The 22,355-nt window shown below is 39.2% G+C and overlaps 1 protein-coding gene across 1 annotated transcript in view; it reads left to right on the top strand.

Moving 5' to 3' along the window:
- SCUBE1 (signal peptide, CUB domain and EGF like domain containing 1) overlaps positions 1–22,355 on the top strand; it is a 266,991-nt gene that overhangs the window by 118,077 nt on the left and 126,559 nt on the right. The window contains exon 5 of the mRNA XM_088055086.1: positions 336–470. Coding sequence (XP_087911212.1) covers positions 336–470 — 135 coding nt within the window. The remainder of the gene's footprint in view (positions 1–335; positions 471–22,355) is intronic.

Raw genomic sequence — 22,355 nt, forward strand, 5'->3', positions numbered from 1 at the left:
GACAGAGTGCAACAGCACACTTGGCAGATGGGGTCACAGCTTTTTTAGGTTGTTCATGTTCATTGTGCATTGGAAATCAACTTGCAGTTCAGAATACTTGAAGACATAGGGGGATTCTTCTCCCCACTGTTTGAGGTTTTGTTTTGGGTTTTTTTTCATGTTAACTTTAAGCCTAGGATGCAGGAAAAATAATTAGAGTGATTAATTTGGATTAACTGATTTGGGTAATCTTCATTAGCTTAATTTACGTTTCTTTTTGTGTGTTCCTCTCTCTTCTAGATTTATATTCTGAATCTGTACATTATATTGAATTTCTTTTTCCTTCTGTCTTCTAGATGTTGATGAGTGTATGGATAACAATGGAGGGTGCCAGCAGATCTGTGTAAATACTATGGGAAGCTACGAATGTCAGTGCAAAGAGGGCTTTTTCCTGAGTGATAACCAGCACACCTGCATTCATCGCTCCGTTGGTAAGTTTTCAGCGTGTAAAATGTGCTCTTTAGAATAACCCTGTTCACTCAGAAAAGCTGAAACAGTTTGCGGTTTGTTGGGCTTTTTGTTTTTTAATCTCCACAGCTCCCAAAATCATTTTACTAGTTGGTTCAAATTGATTGATTCCTCTGCTACCCAAACTTGTAGCAGAGCCATAAATAAGACAAAGAAACAGGCTTTGGTTTGACACACAAATTATACTTGGTTCACACAGCAGACTCTTTGTGCAGGCAGAGACAGATTTTCAAATGGTAACTTTCTGCTTCTGAGTTTCCGGAAATTAAAAATCTGTCTATTTTATTGTCTGTACACCATTGGATAATGGTGTACCTGTGTTTTACCTCAGAAAGCACAGTGTCTTAAATCCAAATGAGCAGCTTGTTAATTCTGTAAATTACACAGTTTATGGGGGGTTTTGCCAGTCATGTAGCTCATTATTTCATTGCAGACTGATCATGGCTGATACTATATCGACACAGGATTTTCCTTTGGTTCAGTACCCTATCCTAGGGTGGATTAAAAAACAGTTTCTTTCTTGCCTATGCACAAGCAATAGAAACAAGGAATCACTGCAGAACTGATCCTTGTCTGCTGCTGTTTTGGACTAGAATAAGCAGCTCTCCTTTTTCTGTAGATGTCAGACATGGAAGGCAAGTTTGAGTGGAAAGGGAGAAAAGAAAACAACATAGCTATAAATCTTTGCCAATTAAGTGGACTCTCTCAGTTTTCATTCAGGCTTCTGTGTCTCTGGCATCAGTGGGAATATATGCTAGCAAACTCATTTACCAATAAGCAATACAGAGCGAATTAGCAAGATGAGACTGGTGATCAACAGTGTAAGCATGCTGTAAATTTCAACAGGCCACACAGATGCTTCTGAACTATTTTTAAGTGACTAATACTAACCAGAAAATCATACTTGAACACAGAGTATGAGTTTAGTCGTTCTGTTGATAAGAAAGCAAAATGTCACAATTTTGCTGCAATTCAGCATCTCAGAAATGTAGATGTATTTCTGGCACTGTATGTTGTTGCAGTCCTCTCTCGGGGGGTCCCCTCTGTCCCACCCCCCGTGGTGAGAGCCCTGCTCGTCAAGGAACACAGGCGTCGGAGGGGGTCCTGGAGTGGATACAACACGGACTCAAAGTATCTAGACACAGGAGGCTCAAACTTGCTGGAGTAATCCCGGGTTTATTGCATGTCATCCATCTGGGGCAAGAACCAGACCAAAATGCCCTGGGTTTTCTCTTATACCGGGGGCAGGGGTGATGGGGTGATACAGGGAGGTCACAGCCAATGGGAAGGGGGAAGGGAAAGAGGGTTTTCAGGTAGGAACTAACATTACACAAACCAGAGGTGAGTTTTACCCTTGGGAGATACCAAGATTTTTTTAGATGCACTACAACTGTGTGTCTGCTTAAATGGAATTGTAATGACAAGTAATGATTTTGACTTTCAGAGTTGTGAAACTATGGAATATATTGACAGGTCCACTTTTTAGCATGATTATTAAGTTTAAAGTATTTTGATTATGACAAGAATATGCAGTTAAGCTACATGAACCAGTGTGTGTTTGAGGTTGTTATCTAATAGGTTTTTAATCGTTCTTTAAACCTAAATTGTCCAGGTTTCTGTCCACCATAAAGTAACCCTGACACAAAGATAGAGCAAGGAATAGTAGCTGGAGGCTTAATGAAAAGCACTTGCAGAGTACTGTGCTACAATTATTATTTCAATTTGCACATTATAAAATTTCCCAGCTGTAATAAAAAAAGAATTTAGTTATCTGAGATGGAAACTAATGAAATAAATTAAAAATGAGACTATAAAGGCAAAAGTTAATTTTAAGGAATAGTTTCATTGGGGTAAAAAGGTATGTTTCTATGGCAATGAGGATTCCTAGTTTGTCAGAAAGTCTAGGGGAGTGGATTTGAATACTCACTGCTGTGGGCACATAATAAATATGCATGGAAAATATATTTGTGTTAACTTGTTTACAAAGAAAATGTCATACAAAACATGGATGTTCAATTTGAAGCAACGTGTTTAAATTATTTTAGATCTGAAAAAAACCAAGCAAACTACCAAATAGAGTAGTGGGGATTGCAGTATGTTTTACGAACAAATGGTTTGCAGCTTTTCAGAAGTAAAGTGTCAATTTACAGTAACAGCAAACATTACTCTGCAGTGTCATGAGCCTCACAGAAATACATCAGGTGGGTATGCCAGAGGAAGGAACTGAGATGAAATGATCTCTTTCACCTTCTTGTCAGAGGTGACTGAACTGCAAGCAGTAAACATGCATAGTGAGAAAGCAAATGTTTTTTTTAATATCCGTGTTTACTCACTTTCGTAGGTATCACTTGTAAACGCTGATACAGAAACTGTTTGAACACAAAAATACACATCAACATATTTATCCGGATTGGTGCCCAGGGCTATATGGTGACTCTGCCTCTGTTGGTAAACAGGGCTGGAGTGGACAAAGGCACACCATGCAGCCAGCACTGCAATCCAAACACAAGGGCACTGACTTGCCAAAGGCCTTTAGCAAGTTTGTTGACTTCGTGCATAATGAGATCCATTCATTGTAGGATGGGTGCATTTCTATCTCTGTAAAATGCATGTGCAGTAACAGATGTCCTCAACATTACCTAAAGTCTCTCCAAGAACTCAGCTAGTCTAAAACCATCAGCCACAAGGCTCTTCATGCAGTTTGCTGCCACCTTTTCCCTCCTGTTTTCAAACACCTTGGGAAAAAAGAGAGAAGCATTGCAAGGTGCTTAGGACATGATTGGAGTTGGGATGAGTTCAGAAGGGAGGGAGCAGCACCAAGCCTAAGGATGCCCTGCCTACAGGCCCAGCTCACCTGCCTCAGACACCAGCAGAGCTGGTGCTGATCACCAGCACATTCAAGTAATGGGGTGGTTTCAACCCTTAAAAAGGACTTTGGGTATTGAGAGTTGAGCAGAGGAAGGAATACATCCCTTTTTGCACTTACCAGGCAAAGGAATGTTTTCTTCTGATAAGAGATATCCTCCTTAAAATTGTTGGCTGCCCTGTGAATTTTCTCATCTTCCAGAGATGCACTGTGCTTGTCCCAGTGTTTTTGGGGTGATTTGTGTAACCGTGCTCCTACCCACAAGTTGTGGTTAAAAGCCATATTGGAGTTCATGATTGGGGGCTTATGTTCTTGTTTCTCAAATGACATGTTGGCTTGCCATCCAGAAGTGTTATTATTTCTTGTAGACAAAAGGTATTAATGATTCACAGATAATAATTTTGTACTAGTGGGAGGCCAGGCTGACATTAAAGTCAGAGCAAACCCTGATGTCCCAGCATTTGCACTATTTCACTTCATTACAGGCCTACTGACTTTTTATGTTTAGTCCCAGTGTCTTTTGGAAGGATAATTTGCCCAAGACAACTTGCCTCACTTATTTTTGCATGAAACTTAATTTCGCTTTGCTGAGTCAGATTCAGTGCTAGTTTACTCGCAATAATGATGGCAGGAACAGGGACAGATAATGGGAAGGAGAATAAATTGAAGTTATGGAGAACTTAACAGTTGTTTATCTTTGTATATCTTAATTGCATGAGTGGATATGAACAGTGGGAATTATAGCAGAGACAAGGTTGTGTTTGTTTCCTCATGACTTATAGAGAAACCTGAATAAAACAGCTGTTACTGTATCATCTCCAGCTCAAGAGGGAGCATGTGTTTAATAAATGTGGAAATTGCTATCATATACTACTGCTGTGACTGAGTCAGGTTAGTGGGTTACAGCATGTTTTCACTGAATTTGATGATGAGACAAAAGCCCTAATTCGACAAAGCCTTGGGGCAGATCCTTAAAGTCCTAGTTTAGGAAAGCTGGTGAAAAATCTAAATTGTGCTTAAAAAGTATCAAAATGGACAGAGTGCCTACAGATTGATGGACAAAACAGACAGAGAGAGTGCCTGTCTCTCCACTGAAGCTCAGAGTGAACACAGTGAAGGGTAGGGTGCATCCTATTTGCATTACAACTTACAAAAGGTATTGTGGGAAGGCGCCCTGGCTTCAAACTGCCTCACCTACCCAAATTCCCAGCTGAGTCCCACCTCCAGGGGCAAGCACAGAGGGTTTTTGCCTACAAGCAATGTACTTCAGGAGCTCTGTGGCTGGGAATACTTCAGCCCCTTTAGATTCCATCCCCTGGATGTCTACATCTAGCATACCTATATTAATGCTTTTATGTATGCTAATCATTTACTGCCAATGTTTTTATACAGCAAGCACCAAGTAAGCTGAAAAGGCAGGTGAATTATGAGCGGCAGTTACATATGGAGATGAGAAGAGGTGGAGAAATACCAGATTATAGAAGGCTGATCGTGGTGGTCTCATCAAGTGGTGAAAAAGCTTTTTACACAGTTGTCACTGTCATTTTCAAGCCTGTTAAAGGAACACTTAGCAAGGAAATGCTTTTTCACCTCCTTTTATCCCATTAGCCTTAGCAGAGTTAGGGAATTTGACATAAAGTCAAGCTACCACAATTTAGCAGGATTCTCAAAAACAGCTTGTCTCTTTCTATACCAGAAGTGTGTAGGTTTAGACCCAGAGGGAAAAGAAATGTGCCAAGCCACATTGTCTTGCAGTTGATAAATAGCCCTGTGGAATGACTTACCATGCTTTTGCTGATATACAGAAACTTGTTAAACTTCATTATATGTTAAACCCTTGTTAATTTTGCAGTAGTAGCATAGGAGTCCACTAGTCAGCTGACATCAAACTACTGAGTTTCATCTTCTGAGGATTATAAAGCCACCTTTGTTCAATTTTTTTCCTTACTATTTTCCTTGATTTATTTTTATTCTTCGTGTGTTTTCTTAGTTCAGTGTGATTTCATGGTGGTAGAATAATGTGTTAGGACTTCCTGGGAGGAAGCACCGTCCCCAGTCACTGGGGACTCAGTTGGGCACTCAGTTGGGATTCTGGGATTCTTTATTCCCATCTCTGGTGCTTATTCCTTGTGGGACTCTGGGAAAGAAGGTCATTGTGACTCAGAATTTCTGCAGAGCACTTTAGAGGAAAGAGGTTTTCTACAGAAAGCACAATAATCTATTCATATTTAAATTCATGTGGAAGGGCGACTTTAAATAATTAAGTGTTGCCAGCACTCTTCCAGACTTTATGAAGTACAAGTTTGAGTTTTTCATCTCAACTATGAAAGCTCTTCCATGATGATGTAACCAGTTAAATTAGTCCACTACCTGAATATGCTTCACCATGGCTACCCTGAGTGCAGATGTCCCATTCACAGAATAATCCTATTTTTCTTTTTTAGTTGGAATCCTAATATGATTGTAAAGAAATACATGTAAAGCAAATTTTAGAAAGGAAATAAGTTCATAGATAAAATAAGAAAACATTTCAAGCAGCAGCAGTTTTATCTGCATGAACATAGTGTGATCTTGGAACCCTTCTCCTAAAACTGCACACATTATGATCAAAGTATAATAGAAACTTGTCTCTTTATATATTCCTATGGTACATTTAGAATAAAATATTTAATTTTTTTTTTTTCACAGAATTTAGGAGATATAGATATAGAAAAGCTATTCTAAATCTCAGTGGGTCCTGTTAGGAATGTATAACTTTTAAAAAATGTGTATAACCCACAAAAATTGCTGTTCCAGGAGTCTTGTTTGCTCCAGCAGCCTGTGTGAAGGGCACCTTGCATTTTCTTTTTCTATTCCTCTGAAAGAGAAAGAGTTTTTAGTTTGTCTGGAAGGAAGATGCAACAGGTGAAAATACCTGGGTATGAGTAAAATGTAATTTCTGTTAGACCTGATCTCCCTCCTTTCATATACAAATGACTTATTATGATTAGGACTAGTAAAATGAAACTGGTGTAAAACCAGCTTAAGTGTAACCTGACTTAAGTTCAGCTGTGAGGGGAAGCAGTAATCATCACAGAACCGCAAAATCAGTTTTAGGTGAAAGTTTAGGGCTAGATGTGGTACTAAGTAGTCTCATAAAATTGTAGAATAGCCCAGGTCGGAAATGACCTCCAGCCTTCTGTGGAAAGGGAGCCTGGATGAAAATACCAAGTGCCCTGTCTGGTCACATCTTGAAAACCACCATCAGCAGTGATGGTGACTCCACTATGTCCTTAGGGAGGTTGTTTCACTGAATGGTCATTCTCATTGTAAAAATTGTCTTCCTTTGGTCATAAAACCAATAAAACCTTGGTCAGTGTGACTTGTAACCATTGCTCTTTATCTTTTCTCCTTGTGGCCTCTTGTGAAAAGAGAGCCTCCATCCTCTTTGTAGCTGCCTACTAAGCACTATTCAAATAAAAGTAAGTCTGTCCAAATAAAACTGCAGAATCAGAGTTTTAAGTTTCAAAATTCTCAGTACTATTTTGTTGATATTTCTTCTTTCCCCTTAGCTTTTCACTTTAAGACCTTCAATAACTGTCAGCTTAAATGCTTATGATGTCATAGAATTGGAGACAAAGGCATGCCACTTTTGGCTTACAAGAAATTTTAAATGCATCTGAAACCTGAGGCTGCAATCTTTTTTTTATATGTAAGAAAAAAAAAGGAAACTATAAAGAAAATATTACTGTATTGTCTAAGACTGTGTCTGGACTGCAGGAGAAATCCCATCCATGAAAGCAGCTGCAGTTCTGTTGCTCAGAGCAGTCCAGACAGAAACCAGGATGTTTGAAAATGTTATGTGACATGAAATCAAGATAGAGTTTCAGCATATCCCAAGTTGCTGAGTTAGATACAACCAAGTAAAGTTGATTGCAGTCCTCTGTCAAGTTCCTAGGGACCAATTCAGACTCGTACCATACTTAGACACAGCAAAATGTGACCAAGTCTCTACACGTTCTACTTTGGTTTTGTAGCTCACTTTCCTTCCAAAAGAAAAAAACTTTTTTCTGGGACTTTGAATTAGTTTTGATTCAGAAGGAAAACCAAATTTTGTTGAGTAGTCAGTACCTATTGTTGCTTTGCTTCAGCTGAGATTGAATGCAATAGAAAGCCAAGAGTTAGGAGGATAATTAATTGAAACTCAAAGGAAAAGTCTCCCAACACTCAGGAGCAAGACCAGATGGCCAGATTTTTCCAAAATCTGGGGTTGAATTCCAAGAGCGTTGTGCAGAAGCTGTCCTTCAACAGGTACCAGATTTAAGCATACTGATCACAACAGACATAAATATTTTTATTTTAAAAATAAAATACAAAACAAAACAATGCAAAAAAAGCACAGCCTAGATGTGCTAGGAAACATCACCTGGTAGGTAATCTAGAAGTCATATATATATATACATATATAGTGCTTGAACAGTTAATGCACAGCTGAATATGACTAAGTGATAAACTAGGACATGCAGATAATTTCTCAACGAGAAAGAATCTGAAATTGTTTAATGGTACAGTTGTTGTTTCTGCATGGCTCTGTTGCCAGTGCCTTTTGGTGTGGATGAAAACTAAAGGGGGCAATTTAAGCTGGAGGTGCAAAAAAGTATGCCTTGGAAAGAGCAGCTGTTTGAAACACCCTGCAGCATCATGACAGCCAGCCATCTTGCAGGGGCAGCACAGAATTTGTAAGTCAGATCAGAAATTCTCCACACTTGTGTGACAGAAAGTGCAGTGACCAGGCTGGAGCTCAGCAGCTGAGGGACTGGCATTGCTGACAGGACAGGAAAATGATACACACGAATGGGAAAACACACTGGAAAGCAGGACCTTAAGAAAAATATTAGAAAGAGAAAATAGGCAAAAGAGGCTTTCACACTCAATCATTCAATAGCATTGGAAGTGAACCAATGTTCTGTCCATGCTGTCTACTTTGAGTATAGCAAGATTATACTAAATGAAAGAACTGACTTTTTTTAAAGGCCTCTAGCATCCAGTTGACTGAAACATCAGGTGAGAAAGATCTGGGAAGATTATTAAGCCAGAGCGTACTGGGAAAAAAGCTTGCATTCGCACATAGCACAACAAATGGACTCTGTTTTAAGTATACCATATGTTGCATTTGTCATGTGTCTCAAAGGCAGGGCCTGCTCTGAATACTCTGTAAAGATGCTCAGCATCTTTTGTACCTGCTGTAGTCACGATGGGTGTCTCTATGTGTGTCTGGTATTTTTCACTGTGCAGAGAAATCAGTCACAGGCCATGTTGCAGGCACTGTTCCTCTTTTCTGCTATCCATGACAAATCTCAGAGATGTGATGCAGCAGGAGTTCTAGAGACTGATACTGCCATGTGTTTCTGGTTATAAACCAGAAGAAATTCAAGATATGAATAGGAAATGCCTGTTCATATAAACTGTTAGCCTCCTGTATGTGGCATGCATTTCATCAGTTCTATTTATTATTCCATGTAATTAATTATTCCATGTAATTATGTTTGAGGTTGCTCTGAGCTACCCTGAATTAATTTAGGAGTTAATGGAAATAAGAAGGGAGATGCATATATTTAATAGTCATGTATATTTCAAGCCTAAGAATACTTGCATGCTTTGTTAAATTTAATATCTTAGAAGTCACTGTGAATGCTTTCATAACAAGATCTTTGTAGGAACACCACGAGATATTTTTAAGAGGGAACACAAAGGAAGAAGGGAGTGAGACAAAGGTATGTCAGGCAAGCAGAAAATAAGAGAAGGAGAAACAGCCAGCCAAGTGGGAATGAGGTGAAGAGGAGGAGAATAGATATAAAATGAAGGGTGAGAAACAACGTAAGGCAAAAATCCACACTTCTCTCTCCTTAATTCCCTGACTCACCAGTTACATTTCTTTACAATATCCGCTCCCTTAGAGTTTTCATGTACATAACTTCTCTCTTGTATAAGCCACAGTATAGTCACAGGACAATCATAGTAGCAGTGTCTTTGGAATGTCATCTTTTCTCAGTGGAATAGATTGTGTGCTGAGATTGCAAAGTCAACCTGCAATCATGAGCAAGACATCAGGATGATTTCCCTGCTTTGCTGCTCCCAGGATTCCAGAAATGGAGAAACAGAGGTGTTAAGTGTAACAGGGGGAGGAGAGCATCTAAACTGTTCATTATTGATAAAAGCATTGAGCTTGTGCGCAAATCGATTAACCTAGAGTTTGTGCATGATGCATAGTACGACTAATCATTTTCCAAAGGCTGTGACTGATTTATCAGGGCTGAGAAGCTGCAAGTAATCCTTCTTCTCTTGTTCCATCATAAAGCATTCACCTTGGATTAAAAACAACATCACTTTTGTTCTGGAGTTCAAAGTTCTTTCAAAGTTTTGTATTTATAGCTCACTAAATCACTGCACAGGCCATGTAAGCCCATATTATCCACTTGGGTTCTGCAAGCATTGTGCTACACTGGTGATTTACCAGAGCTGGCAGACTTTCTGCCTACACTTTACATGGGCAGACAATGGTAAAATAGCTGCTATCTTCAATCCATATCAAACAGCAAAGTAGTAGAAAGGCCAAATCTAAGAGCTTCCTTGATAAAACATTAATTTTTAACAAATCCACGTGATTAGTATTGGCATTTCAGTATTTAGTGTAATGAGAATTGGTTATTTAAACTGACATTTCTTTGTAAAAGCTACAAATGCCAAGATGGGGAAGCAGGGATGTGAATATTCTTAAGCTGTGTATTTCTTCTCCCTCTGCTTCTTCTAAAGTGCACTCCTACTTATTTGCTTTTCTAATCACTAATTGGCTAGCAGATGTCACAGGAGTTTACAAAAACTGCCTCAGGACTTTACCCCTTCTGAAAGAGGAGTTATTACACCATGTACTGTAACTTACAGATGTGAGGGGCAGAAAAATTAAACAGTTTGCCTAGAGTTACACAGGAAGGCTGTAGAAATCACAAGAACTTTCCAGAAAACCTGTGATGGGATCATTCATCAGTGCATGCAGTTTAATTGATATTGTGTTGATTTCACCAAATCTGTTTTGTTAAGCTGAGTATCTGTTTTTATGTATGCTCCTACTATGAACAGAATGCAGATATTCCAAACCCCATTCTGTTGGTCTGTTATTTAATTCCCTTCTTTCATCCCTGGTGCACTTGAACATCAGTGATTGATGAACTGTGTGTACATGTTTAGAGGTCAAAGTGTAGCGCAGGGGGCCTGGTGGATAACAGTGCATTTTGCAAATCCTGTTCTCTCCTGCCTTTCCTTCCCACATTTTTGTTCCCTTTGTTGTCTATTGGCTCCATGTTGTAAATTGAAAAATTTCTGATGGTGCCAGGCAGCTTGACTTCTCACTGAAATTCAGGATGCCTGCTGACTCTCTGCACTGTGCCTTTGTACTGGGAAGGCAGCAAAATTGACATTGGAAATGGATAGGTTCTGGGAAGTGAGGAGGAATGCAACCACCTGAACATGCCAACAAAATGTAGTCAGAATTATTTTTGAAAGTGTATTCTCCCACTAAGCCAAATTTTGTTTTCTGAATTAGCTGATTTTTCTGGAATAATAATAATAATCATCATCACAAACTTCAAAACTCTGAAACATTTGGACATGGAGGTATTGTCATTGTGTAGAAGTGGTGTTTAGTCAGCTTCATCTGCCCCTGTGGGTGGCTGTTGTATGACACTGAGAATCCATGAAGCTTCTCATTGGGCAGAGAGGCTGGTACAAGGTGCAGCTCAAACATGAAGCCTGATTTTCTGGGTGCAAGAGGGTGCTCCTGGTAGTGTCTCTGAATACAGACAGATGAAATCCTTTCACAGATTAAATCTTCCAGTGTTGGGGGAGCTTTGCAGGAAAAAATGAGCAAAAGAAACCCAAAGGGTCCTGCCGGCTATGCTGAAGGGCACACCTGGAGTGCTGGAGGTGAAACTGCCCTGCCTGGGCAACGGCTGTTTGTCTGCCTGCTCTTCTTCAGGACTGGGATTCTGCTCCTCACCTTTCCAGACAAAATGCTTTCTGAGCTCCCTTTTCCCAGGAAAAGCTATCATTTGGCCTAAGTGCATGCTTAATGGTTATTTAATTGTTCTGCTGTAACTTGGGTCTGAAACACATACCAAAAAAATAGCAAGCAAAGAAACCTGTATGTGGTGTTTTAAAGCAGTACTTGTAGTTTCCTAGGCTAATCTGTGTCTCATACTTGAATCCTGGGCAGTACATTCACCTGGAGATTTACTTTGAAAATGCTCTATGTGTAGATCTAAGCAGGACTTTTGAGCATTTGGCATTAGTTCAAAATACTGTGTGCTGTTCAATCTTTCTAGAATTCCCAGAAGGGAACAGTGAGCTGTCATTGATGTGCTGTCTCTCAGAGAAGCTGACCACTTACTAGCCCAATGAACACTGAACTAGTCTGGAGGATTGCCTATCAGGAGCTCACCAAAATGCTCCATAAAACAGTCTCATAGCAAAGTAAAATGCCAGAAAAACAATAAAATCAAAGAGCACCAGTTGTACTACTCAGTAATTAGAGCCTTTAAAAGGATCTAAAGGATCCTCCCCCATGGAAGCAGAAGAGCTCTTTTGTGGTTTTGTTGTTTTTGTTGTTTTTATGCAAAAGGGATATTAGGTGATAAAAGGAATTTTACTGTTTTCCAGACTGTGAATTTGTTGTTTAACCCAGCTCTAGTTGGTCTCTAGCACTTCTGAATGTCCATCAGATTCACTTCTTCCTATTAGTTATCAAGCACCTAAACCCAAAATGTGAATAAATAAACCTCCATCATATTTATATGTCATTTGTTTAAATATTTTAGGGGTTGTTTTGTTTCTTCATTTCCTCCAAAAACACCTGCAAAGGCCTAATTTTCTCTTAGTGTGTTTTATGACACATTTCATGGAGATACTTCTGTGCTGAGCTGTACAAAGTTGAGCTGTCTCTAAAAGAAGCTTTGTGATCAGAAGTGTGGCTGTGTTGAAGGACATCTAATTTTTTCTTTTTCATATTTATTCTCTCTTTGGACTTCCACAAGTCCATTTGTGGGCAGAAACAGGATTTCCTTAATTTCCAATATGGCATGATGTCAGGAAAAGCACTGCCATTTTTTTCTGCTTACCTTGACCACCAGTAAATACCACCCAAATTAAAATACCTGTTCAGTGTTTAGCTGATGCTTTTCATCTAAGTATAGAAATGAAATACAGCTGCTTATCAAGAAGAATTCTATTTCTTTGTGTTCACGCAAGCACAGCAATATTGACTACACTCTGTTTAGTCTTCTGCTGACCTCTGGCAAACAGCTTGTAGCTTCCTAAGGATTTTCTTCACCTTTATTTACTTAGACCATTAAAGCCAAGGATTGCTGCAATCCAGATATGCTGCTAGGACATCTCATATTTATTTCCATATGCAGCTCTGCCAGTGCGTCTCCATCTTCACTCATTCTATCTTTTCACCTTCTTGTTCTTTTTTAAAAAATGGAATATCAATTAGTGTATACATTGTGACTAGATGAAATACAGCATTTCTAGCCTATGAAATCTGTAGAGGCCAAAGACTGCTCCAAAGACTGTAGTGTTCTGTCTGAAGTGCGGATGAGATCCAAGCCTGATCAAACCTGTTCTGACTCCCAGCAGTTTCAGCAGGATTTGAACTGGCATCATGAGACTGTGAACATTTGCCAACAAGAGAGATTGAATCAGAAGGTGAAGCAAACCATCCTCATTTCTTTGGATTACACCATTGCTCAGGTAAAGAAAGTCAGGAATAACTGCTACAATTCACTTCCTGCAGAAGAAATCAGCAAGTCATTTCACTAAACTATAGGAGAGAAATGACTCTAGGTTCTATGTAGAGCTGTGAGAAAGAGAGTAAAAAGCAAGAAAGAAACCAGGAGGTACTAAGTAGCTTAAAGGCAATTCAGTCCTGAAGAATATACTTCCAGTGCAATTACACAGCCTACTCTTCCCAAAAGTTTCTAATGATTGTTATGGTAATAAGAGCAGAGGTATAAGCAGGTGATGCTCTTCACTTTGGCACAAAAGAGAGTCTGCTAGTTTTAGGGTGAAGAAACTATACTGCAATGATAAATAAGCCTCAAAGCACAGAAGAGCAATGATACGACAGCAGCAATGTGGTTTGTGTACACAGTGGATGTTTCTCACCCTGAATGTGCCAGCAGAGCATAAAGAGTTCTGAGAGAAGCAGGTTCTTCTACTTTCACACCACTATTGCCCTGTAAACATTTCATTCATCTCTGAAATACAACTTGCAGATTAGACATGCACTCATTGTGTTCTTGATAGCATTTGGTCTTCCATGGCTAATAACATAGGACTGCTATTTCAGGTGCTTCCACATGAAATCTGATGCTGAGTGCCCTTCACCCCCCCCCCAAATTAACTGTTTGTGACAGGAATGGGATCAAATTTGCTGCTTTGAGAAAGATGTATTTGCCTTCAAATGCCCACTGTGTGTCTGTGTTAGCTGCTGGTTGTAGCATTCAAACAAAGAAGGAAGAGGAATGTAAATACTAGTGGAAGTAAAAGCAGAAATTATACTTTAAAATGGTCCTTTTGGTAATATTCTTGTTCAGATAATAAAGGATTTTTGTTCCCTGAGGCAACCAGAAAATGTTTTTTGAGTGCCTTAATGGCACCATCTGAGTAAATCCTGATCACAGGTAACTTTTCTCAAATAGCAATATATTCATCATGCCCATGCTACACCAATCCTTCCCATGCAGCTCTCACTTCTCCCCTGACCTAGACCCTGCAATATCACCTTCCAGACTCACTCATCTCTCTCCCTTGTGCCCCCACCCAGTGTTATCATCACACCCGCTTGAACCCTGACATTTGATTTGTGTCAGCTACAATCGCTGCATGGCTCAGACTGACATTTTATTCAGATTCCTCTTCTGAACTAAACTCGGGGAAACCACAGCAACATATTTCATTGAATGGCAAACTCTGTGTAACCATAAAAGCAAGCCAAGTAAAAGGTTTGGAAGCTTTTTCATAGCTAAATAGCCCTTTTGTATTTCAACTAGAAAACAACCTTAGTTTTGTTTTTTTTTCTTTTTGGCTTAGAAAACAATGTTAAACCACCAATGTATGTATATTTCAAATTTGTGTATACAAATACATATGCATTTTGCAAATACATTTACCTAAGCTATCCTTAAAAGCAGCTGCTGTGACTCCACTCCTTGCTTGCTGTACCCAAGGGAGGCAGCATTGATTTTCTTCTCTGAGTTTTGTGGGCTTTAATGAAAGCACGGAAGAGTCTTGTTCCTACATTGCAATTTACTTTAATATATGGGCAGTCTTTCAGACCTCTGTTGTTGTGACTATTCATGTGCTTAAGTGTTTTGCTGGACTGAAGCCACAGAGCAGTTAGCAAATTAGTGCACATACCAGGGTATAGCATTCTATTTCTTCTTCCCAGACAGTTAGCATTTCCAGTATTTGTATAGGATATAGACTGACTAGCAGCCTGTTTGCTTTATTTATGAAGTTGGATGTCAAAAAATGAGATGTCTTCTCAGTAGGTAGTATTTCTGCTTTGCTTTCTGATAGATGATATTCCCCTTTTCTTCCCATCCAAACTCCATTCCCTACAGAAAAAGTGTATGTGGTGGCTATCATTGCCATATTTTCTTCTCTTCTGTGAAAGCAGCATTGTACGTATGGTTTTTCCTCATGACATGTTCCAAACAGTGTTAGAAACAACATTTAGCTGCCAAATTATTAGAGTGATAGCAACCACAGGTATTTATTGCAGGCTGACAGAAACTTCTCTGAAAGCATTTGCCTAATTCTGTGCTTCCAGCTTGGTGTATGTGAAAGTAGTTTTACATTGGAATGGAATTCTGACAGTGGCATTTGAATTGGAAAAGCACATGTTTCTACACAGCTTATTAGGCAACAGGTGTGTTATCACTCCATGAAATTATTTGTGAGCTTCTATATTGAGACTTCTTTAGCAGCAAATTGACCAGATGAGCCAAGGATTTCCACTCTCCCCCTGGCACTGCTTTTTGTGGTATGTGCTCTCCCTCACCAGCCCATTTATTCCACAGCTCTGTTGTATCTTGCTTTCCACTTCTGATTAATATTGGGTGGCTTTCTCAGAGCAAGGTCATGCCCCAGTAGAGCCAAAAGCATCAAAATTCCACGTCACAGAAAGCAGGGGTGCTGACTGCATCTTACTTTGCATGTTGACACTATTTCCTGGCATTCTAGACCTGCATTATAATGCTTTCTCCATGCTTGTTTGCATTAACTTTTTATCCCTGTTTGGACTAGTAGGCCAGAAGTTACTTTAAGGCATGGATATGCATTGTTTTCTCATGGTTAAGCTTCTGAGGTAGTTACCTATTTTTTCAATAGAGCACCTTTCATCCTGAAATATCCCAGGTTGCTTTAGAGGTGTAATCCTAGAAAACTACATTACCCCATTACCTCTGGATAGAGATGCTTGAATGAATGGACAGTATGGGATGTACATACAGCACACACTGGGTTTTACTGCAAACAAACTGTGATGCTCCCAGTATTGGATAGTGATGAACACTACTGGGAAGCGAGTGAAGAGAATGAGGAGCTAGGGCTTGCTTCACCACCTCTCTGGAGAACAACTGGAACTCATCAAGCAAGAGGGTATAGAAACAGGTGGAAGCACAAGGCTCCAAAATATAAAGTAAGGTTTGTTTTTGTTGAGAGTGGAAATGCTGATGTGCAGCCAGGGACAGAGTCAGCAGCAGGTGGACTTACTCCTTGAAGAGGGAGTCATTCTGTATAAGAGAGAAATAAGAGAAGAGGGGTTTGTAGAGCAAGCGAAGGTGTAAGTGGTAACTACTCTGTAGGTAAAGAGAAGAAAACTGGAGTGGCAACTTGCAAGGGATATTATGACAGAACAAATCTGGCAATGAAGTAGCTCATGGCCAAGATGACATTAATTTGGGAGCTGGATGCAGTGATCCTGATTGTTCCCTTCCAGATAGAGATAAGTTATGGTTCTGTGATTAGGGAAATTAACAGGAAAACCCAAGAAAAAGAACACCACCACAGGAAGATATAACTAGACTGGGGTCAGAGAATGACAGAAGAGAATGGGATGAATAATGTTAAAGAAATAGGGCAGGGGAAAGGAAAAATTCCAGATCCTTGCTTGGAAGTCTCCCTTGCATTATCTTCCCTCTCCCTGCATAAGAGGCCAGTGGTTTCACTACCTCTGTGGGCTGGCATGTCCTTTCCTTCTGTACCCAAGGGCCCTGAACAGAATCTCCACTGAGATGAGGCAATGAAGAGACAGGTTCTGCGGAGTGTACATATTTGAGCAGTTGGGCAAGGGACCCTCCATTGTATAGAGGATACTTTAAGGGAAGAATATGCAATTTTTCTATTTCCAGGGACCCGCAAGATGCATCAGATTACTTTGGTGAGCTCTCCTGCCTTCACTGGGATATAGTTAGATACCCTAGAAAGTTAGAATAAATCTCTTCAGAGAGGGATGAGTAGTTCAAAATTTTGCTTTTATTGCTGTAAACAGCCTCAATAAAAAGTAATTAGTGGTAAATGTGTTGTACTGTACATAGTACAGTGCTCTGGGTTTGTTTTGCTACTGAAAAGTGAAGCGGGAGAGGAAACATATCTGGGCACAGTAAAATCTATCTATGCTTATAGAAAGTGTATTGTCATCTGCTGATTCATAAAAGTATAAATCTCTTCACACACAATTTCATTCTGAGAATCCTGGAGTGTTCTGAAGATGTGTCAGTATTAAGCATGTAAGGAATAGGTGGTAGAGGGGAGTTGTTATCTGACCCAGTGTAAGCCCAGTATAATATTTATGCAATCATTAAACTCACTGCATTGGATGGGTCATTTGCTAAGGTAATTTTTGCTCCTCGTGTTCTCAAGTGGCCCCAGCTGGAAGTACCATTACAACCAGTGGGTCTCAGGCTAACACAACTGGTGGCCTTTGGTTTTGAGTTTCTGATCATAAGTAAATGGATTTGTTTTGGGATGCTATGAGGAAAAAAGGACTTACTGCTGCTTTCCAACTATGGAAAACATAGTCATGCTGCCTTTCACTGCTCCTGCCAGAAGAATACAGTGACTGTGTGTAGCACCCTCCTGTGGTGTCTCATTGCTTTTACTGCTACTTTCATTTTCTCCTCTACTCCCTCTTTACCAAAGTTAATGTCCTGACACTCACTACTTGTAGCCAAGACTGAGGACATAAAGGCCTACCATAATGAGAAATTCATGTGATGCTGTCAGCTTTCCTCATGGGTCTTATTTCTGGATGCTAGCATATCTTTTCACAATTCTACTTAAAATCAAGATTTAAAAAACATTTATTACTTTAATCTTCAGGTTAGTACTTAGGGTCATGTTAAGAAGGTGTCACGAAAGGGTCATGAAAGAAGGAGAAATATTGTGAAAAAATAGGTGTAGTATGAGTAAATGTCCTTTATTACATCTCTCAAAATTCCTCATTCTTATTTGCTGGTGGCATCCATTTTTCTTCATTTCTGACCCCTTGTCAGACCAAGAAATTGTCAGTCATGGTGAATTAAGTGTAAAGTCCTCATACGGAAGCATTCACTGGAATGGTTCCGTTTACTCCAAGAACAGAACATTTCCAGGATGCCGTTCAAGCAGGATCAGTCTGCTGTGATGCTACTCCATTCCATACATTCGACTGTATCCTAATCATCTTCACACATAAATACTGCAGTATCACTCTACATCATCAGTGGAAGTTATTTCTTTTCCATAGAGCTTGTTTGTATTCTCATGTCTTCCATGTGATGTGTGTACAGGATCTCATCATTCATTTCCCCTGCTTCCATTCACCTCCAGGAATGATGTGTCTCTGCCATAAACCAGCTTTACCTCAGAATTACACCTTCATAAAGAGGTGTTTGGTTTTTTTTAGTTAGATCCTTCACAGTAAGGACTTTATAATTTCTTTGAAGATGATGAGAAAATGGGTGTAGAAGTCTTTTTAGATAAGCATCAAAAATTTGATGACACTTCAGAAGAAAATTGGAGTGATACCTGATGTGCCTAATCTACGTAAAGCACTACAGTTTTTTGTAGTGTAACATCAGCGTTGTGGAGCACTAGAGGTTTGGAGCCTGGGTGTGTCACCTTGCTCTGGTCCCACTGGAAGAGTATGACATCAAGAATTGCTGCAGCCAGGCTTAGTGGCCATTTTTAGGCACAAGGTATAGAAGATGCTGTGAACTCTGCTGTGTTAGAGTTTGCTTGGCAAGGAATGCAAGAGGCTTCTTCAGCTGGGGATAGAACTGACCAAGGAATATTTGACCAAAAGAACCTGCAGAGTGTCTACAAGCTGGTCAGAATCGTATGTCCATCTGCATCATTTGCTGTGGATCAGCATTAGTCCCACTTTTTCCAGATGATAATTTCAGAGGCACAGCTGAAGTGCAGCAGTGATATAACAGACTGCTGCTGTTTAAGCCTTTGGTTCTTTCAGGTGCAGAATTTTTTATAATTATTATTATTTAAATTTTTTTCTCCCTTTTTTTAATGGATAATGTCTGCTACCTCCAAAATAAAAGCAGACGCTATTTCATATGGCCATACCAAAATTAGGTTGAACTGATAGGTTTTAGACTCTTACCTGTGAGAGAATGTTGCTCCTTTTGTATAATATAAAATTGCTGCTACATGTCTCTGTAGAAACAAGAATGGTTAGATGGGTGATGGAAGATAGGCTGACAGAAAAGCACTAATTAAACACTGTTTTGCAAAGACCTCATTGAAATTCATAGCTTGGTATCTTTGGGGACTTGAAAGCAGGGGAGATGGAAAGATTTCAATTAAAAAGGTATTTGTATGGTTCTTTGTGAAGTTGGTCATTGCCTTTTTAATATAAAGCATGTAAGTATCTAATTTGCTTTACAAACATCAAATATCTTGCCTTGAAACAATGAGTGTCTTAATAGGTCTCAGAGCAAGATACTTGGAAATAAAACAAAATCCCCGCACATTTTATTCAACTAAAGGCTCTGCAGGTTTTTTAGCAGAATAGCAGTCTTAGGTAATTTCTACATTGATTGATTAGAAAATTTGAAAGGGAAAATATACATGCATAAAGAAATAATATTTTTTAATAACTGGTTATTTGTGTTTCGCTGCAGTTGTAGTTGCCATTTACAGATTTTAAACATACATTATGATTGCTTTATTCTTGCAATACTTTTAGATTCTTTCCTAATTCTAGGGACTTGTGCAGCATGAATCCTTCACTGAATTGGTGTCTGGGCAACAAATAACAGAAATATAGCAATTTATGGATACAAAAGATCCCCAAGGCCATCAGTCAAAGTCAGATGCAAGAGATAGAGGTTCAAAAGGAGTCAGGGAACATGTATTCCAGATGCAACTAAATACCACAAGCCACAAAACACTTGGCAGCAAAACAAACTCAAAACTTGCAGTAGAACCAAAAAAGCCTCAACTGTAATTTACCACAGTAAGAAAAAAGCAAAAATCCAGACTATTGTCAGGTCCCTAGATCCTTGAAGTCACAGGGAGCATAAATGTTATCCCAGATAACCCCTGAGTTCTGTGTCCAGTTGCAAGATTGCTCTAAAACTGATTTCATATAACAATTTCTCTTGTTCCTGAATTTCCTGGTCAGAATACGAGTGTAACAACAGACAAACATTGGCAGGTGCTTTGAACAGCTGTTTTAAGAGCTGTAGAACCCACCTTGTCTAAGCAGTGTTCTTCACCTTCTATCTTCTTCCCCAGTTGTGAGCTCTGTTTCAGTCCTACATATCCAGGCAAAGCCAAGGGTTTTCTACTGCACCTCAGAGAATCCCTGGTACAAGTGCAGATGGTGGAATTCAGAGCAAAGTGCCCTAGCAGAGGCAACCCAAAGAAATTTTGCAGAGTCATTTGAATCTTGTTAGATCTCATACAACACTCAAAAGCAAATCTTGAAGCAAAAAATTTTCACCCTGTAGGTCTCTAGGGCATTGGCTTTAAATGCACAGGGTTTCTTGGCAAGAGCACAAATGGCAGCATATTAAATCAGTGCCCTTTAAAGACAAAAGTGCTCATTAATTTATTCATTTTTGCTGTGTCTAAGTTTGTGGGGACATCTGTGATGATGCCCCTCAATGGCTGCATCATTGGAAGCAGCAGAGGACTTAACAGGCTCTACAATAAACCCCAATACCAAATGATGGACCATTCTGATAAGACAATTTCTACCTTCCTTATTGAGTTACAGAAGGATATAACAGAATGCCTTATTTAAAATAAATTATTTTACCTAATACCATCCTGTCCAAGGTTTGCTCATCAACTCTTTTTTTTTTTTTTCCCCAGAAGTTTCCTTAACTTTTAGCTTGATCCACAAACCTATCTAGGGAAGCACTTTCCTAACTGTATTTCTGCAGATTTCTTATGTAGAATAGCTGCATAGTTTATGTCCATAAAGAAAGTTCATCAGGCTTTTTATCATGGAGCATGATTCAGGAGTCAGAGACTAGCTGTGGTTTAGGGTCTGTTTGTTGTTTCATGGTCAGTGGAATGCTTTCTCCATACTCATGCCCACACACTATCACAATAACTCTTGCTCACTTGCATGAGCCTAATTTCCCTGTAAACAGCAATAAAAACAAATAGCATTTAAATAAAACCACAAATGGTACCAATAATAACAGGTAATGATGATAAATATCACTTCATTTTTTTAATAATGATGACTGCATTTTATTTTAAAGTAACAGCTACTTAAAAAGCTCAGATCCTTAGGATTGCATTTTTCAGTTATGAAGTATTCTTAATTTTCTTTTTAACAAGTTCTGTGGATAACTTGAATTAAACCATATAATCTCTTGATTTTTATTTTTTTTTTCACTTTTGGCCATTCATTCTTGATAATTATGGCTGTTTTACACAGGTTTAAACATAGTAAGAACATAGTCTGCCAGAGGCAAAGCTTATGCATTTTACACTTCGAGAAAGCACATAACTACCACTTAGGTGATGAATATTTCAGCAGAGGAGCTGGCATTGAACAAGATGATGCTATTTTCTTTTTATACCATTGAGGTCTAAAAAAAGTTGCATCGCTGTGGTAATTTCAGCATGGGTGGTGAAAATCTCTAATGCATTTGTTTTGTGGATGGTACTGTGGCCAAAAAGTATATTTAGGTAGCACTGGTGAAGGGCTTGTGGAAAAGTAGTATTAATTTGTGTTACAATAGCTTTTAGGTCTGGGTCTATTGTGTCAACTGCTATACAGAGGGAGAGAGAGACTGAGAAGTTGAGACTCTTCATTCAGCCAGACAAAAGATGTGTATCCTTACTTTACAGGCAAGGAAGCATGGTATTCAGTGGGCTCCCTAGAGAGGGAATGCTGCCTCCTGATTCCTAGCCCCCTAGATTCCTAGCCCTCACTGACTGTGTTGGGCAAGATCCCACAGTCAAACTATTCATTAATTAAAAAATCATGTTTATATAATCTGGACTGATAAGCAAATTGCAGGGAAATCAGAAAACTTTCTCAGAGAAACAGTAATTTGAGATGAGTGCGTGTACTTTCCTTTTCAGATATTAGGAAGAAATAGGTTAAAATATCTGCAGATAAAAAAAAATATTTTGGTTGTCTTTAAATTAAATTGTCAATGCTTCACTTTGCAAAGCAAACTGCAAAAATATCCACTGAACCTAAAAGAAACAAAACCCAAAAGTGTTTTAGCCTTAAAGCACAAAGCCATCCTCCCCTATGGATATGATGGAAAGAGGTTTCCTGAAACTTTAATGTTTGTGCTCAAGTCATTAATAGGAATGAGCGCTAATGAAGCTGTGATTCAGAGCACTTGAGTTCTGCACATTTCCAGAAAGTCCCAGGAACACTGGTATTAGATGCTTAAAGTTAATAGTGCAGATA

This window comes from Pseudopodoces humilis, chromosome 5 (assembly GCF_049639895.1).
Source record: "Pseudopodoces humilis isolate 2021_Gansu_Grassland_sample_001 chromosome 5, ASM4963989v1, whole genome shotgun sequence".
NCBI classification, from domain to species: Eukaryota; Metazoa; Chordata; class Aves; order Passeriformes; family Paridae; genus Pseudopodoces; species Pseudopodoces humilis.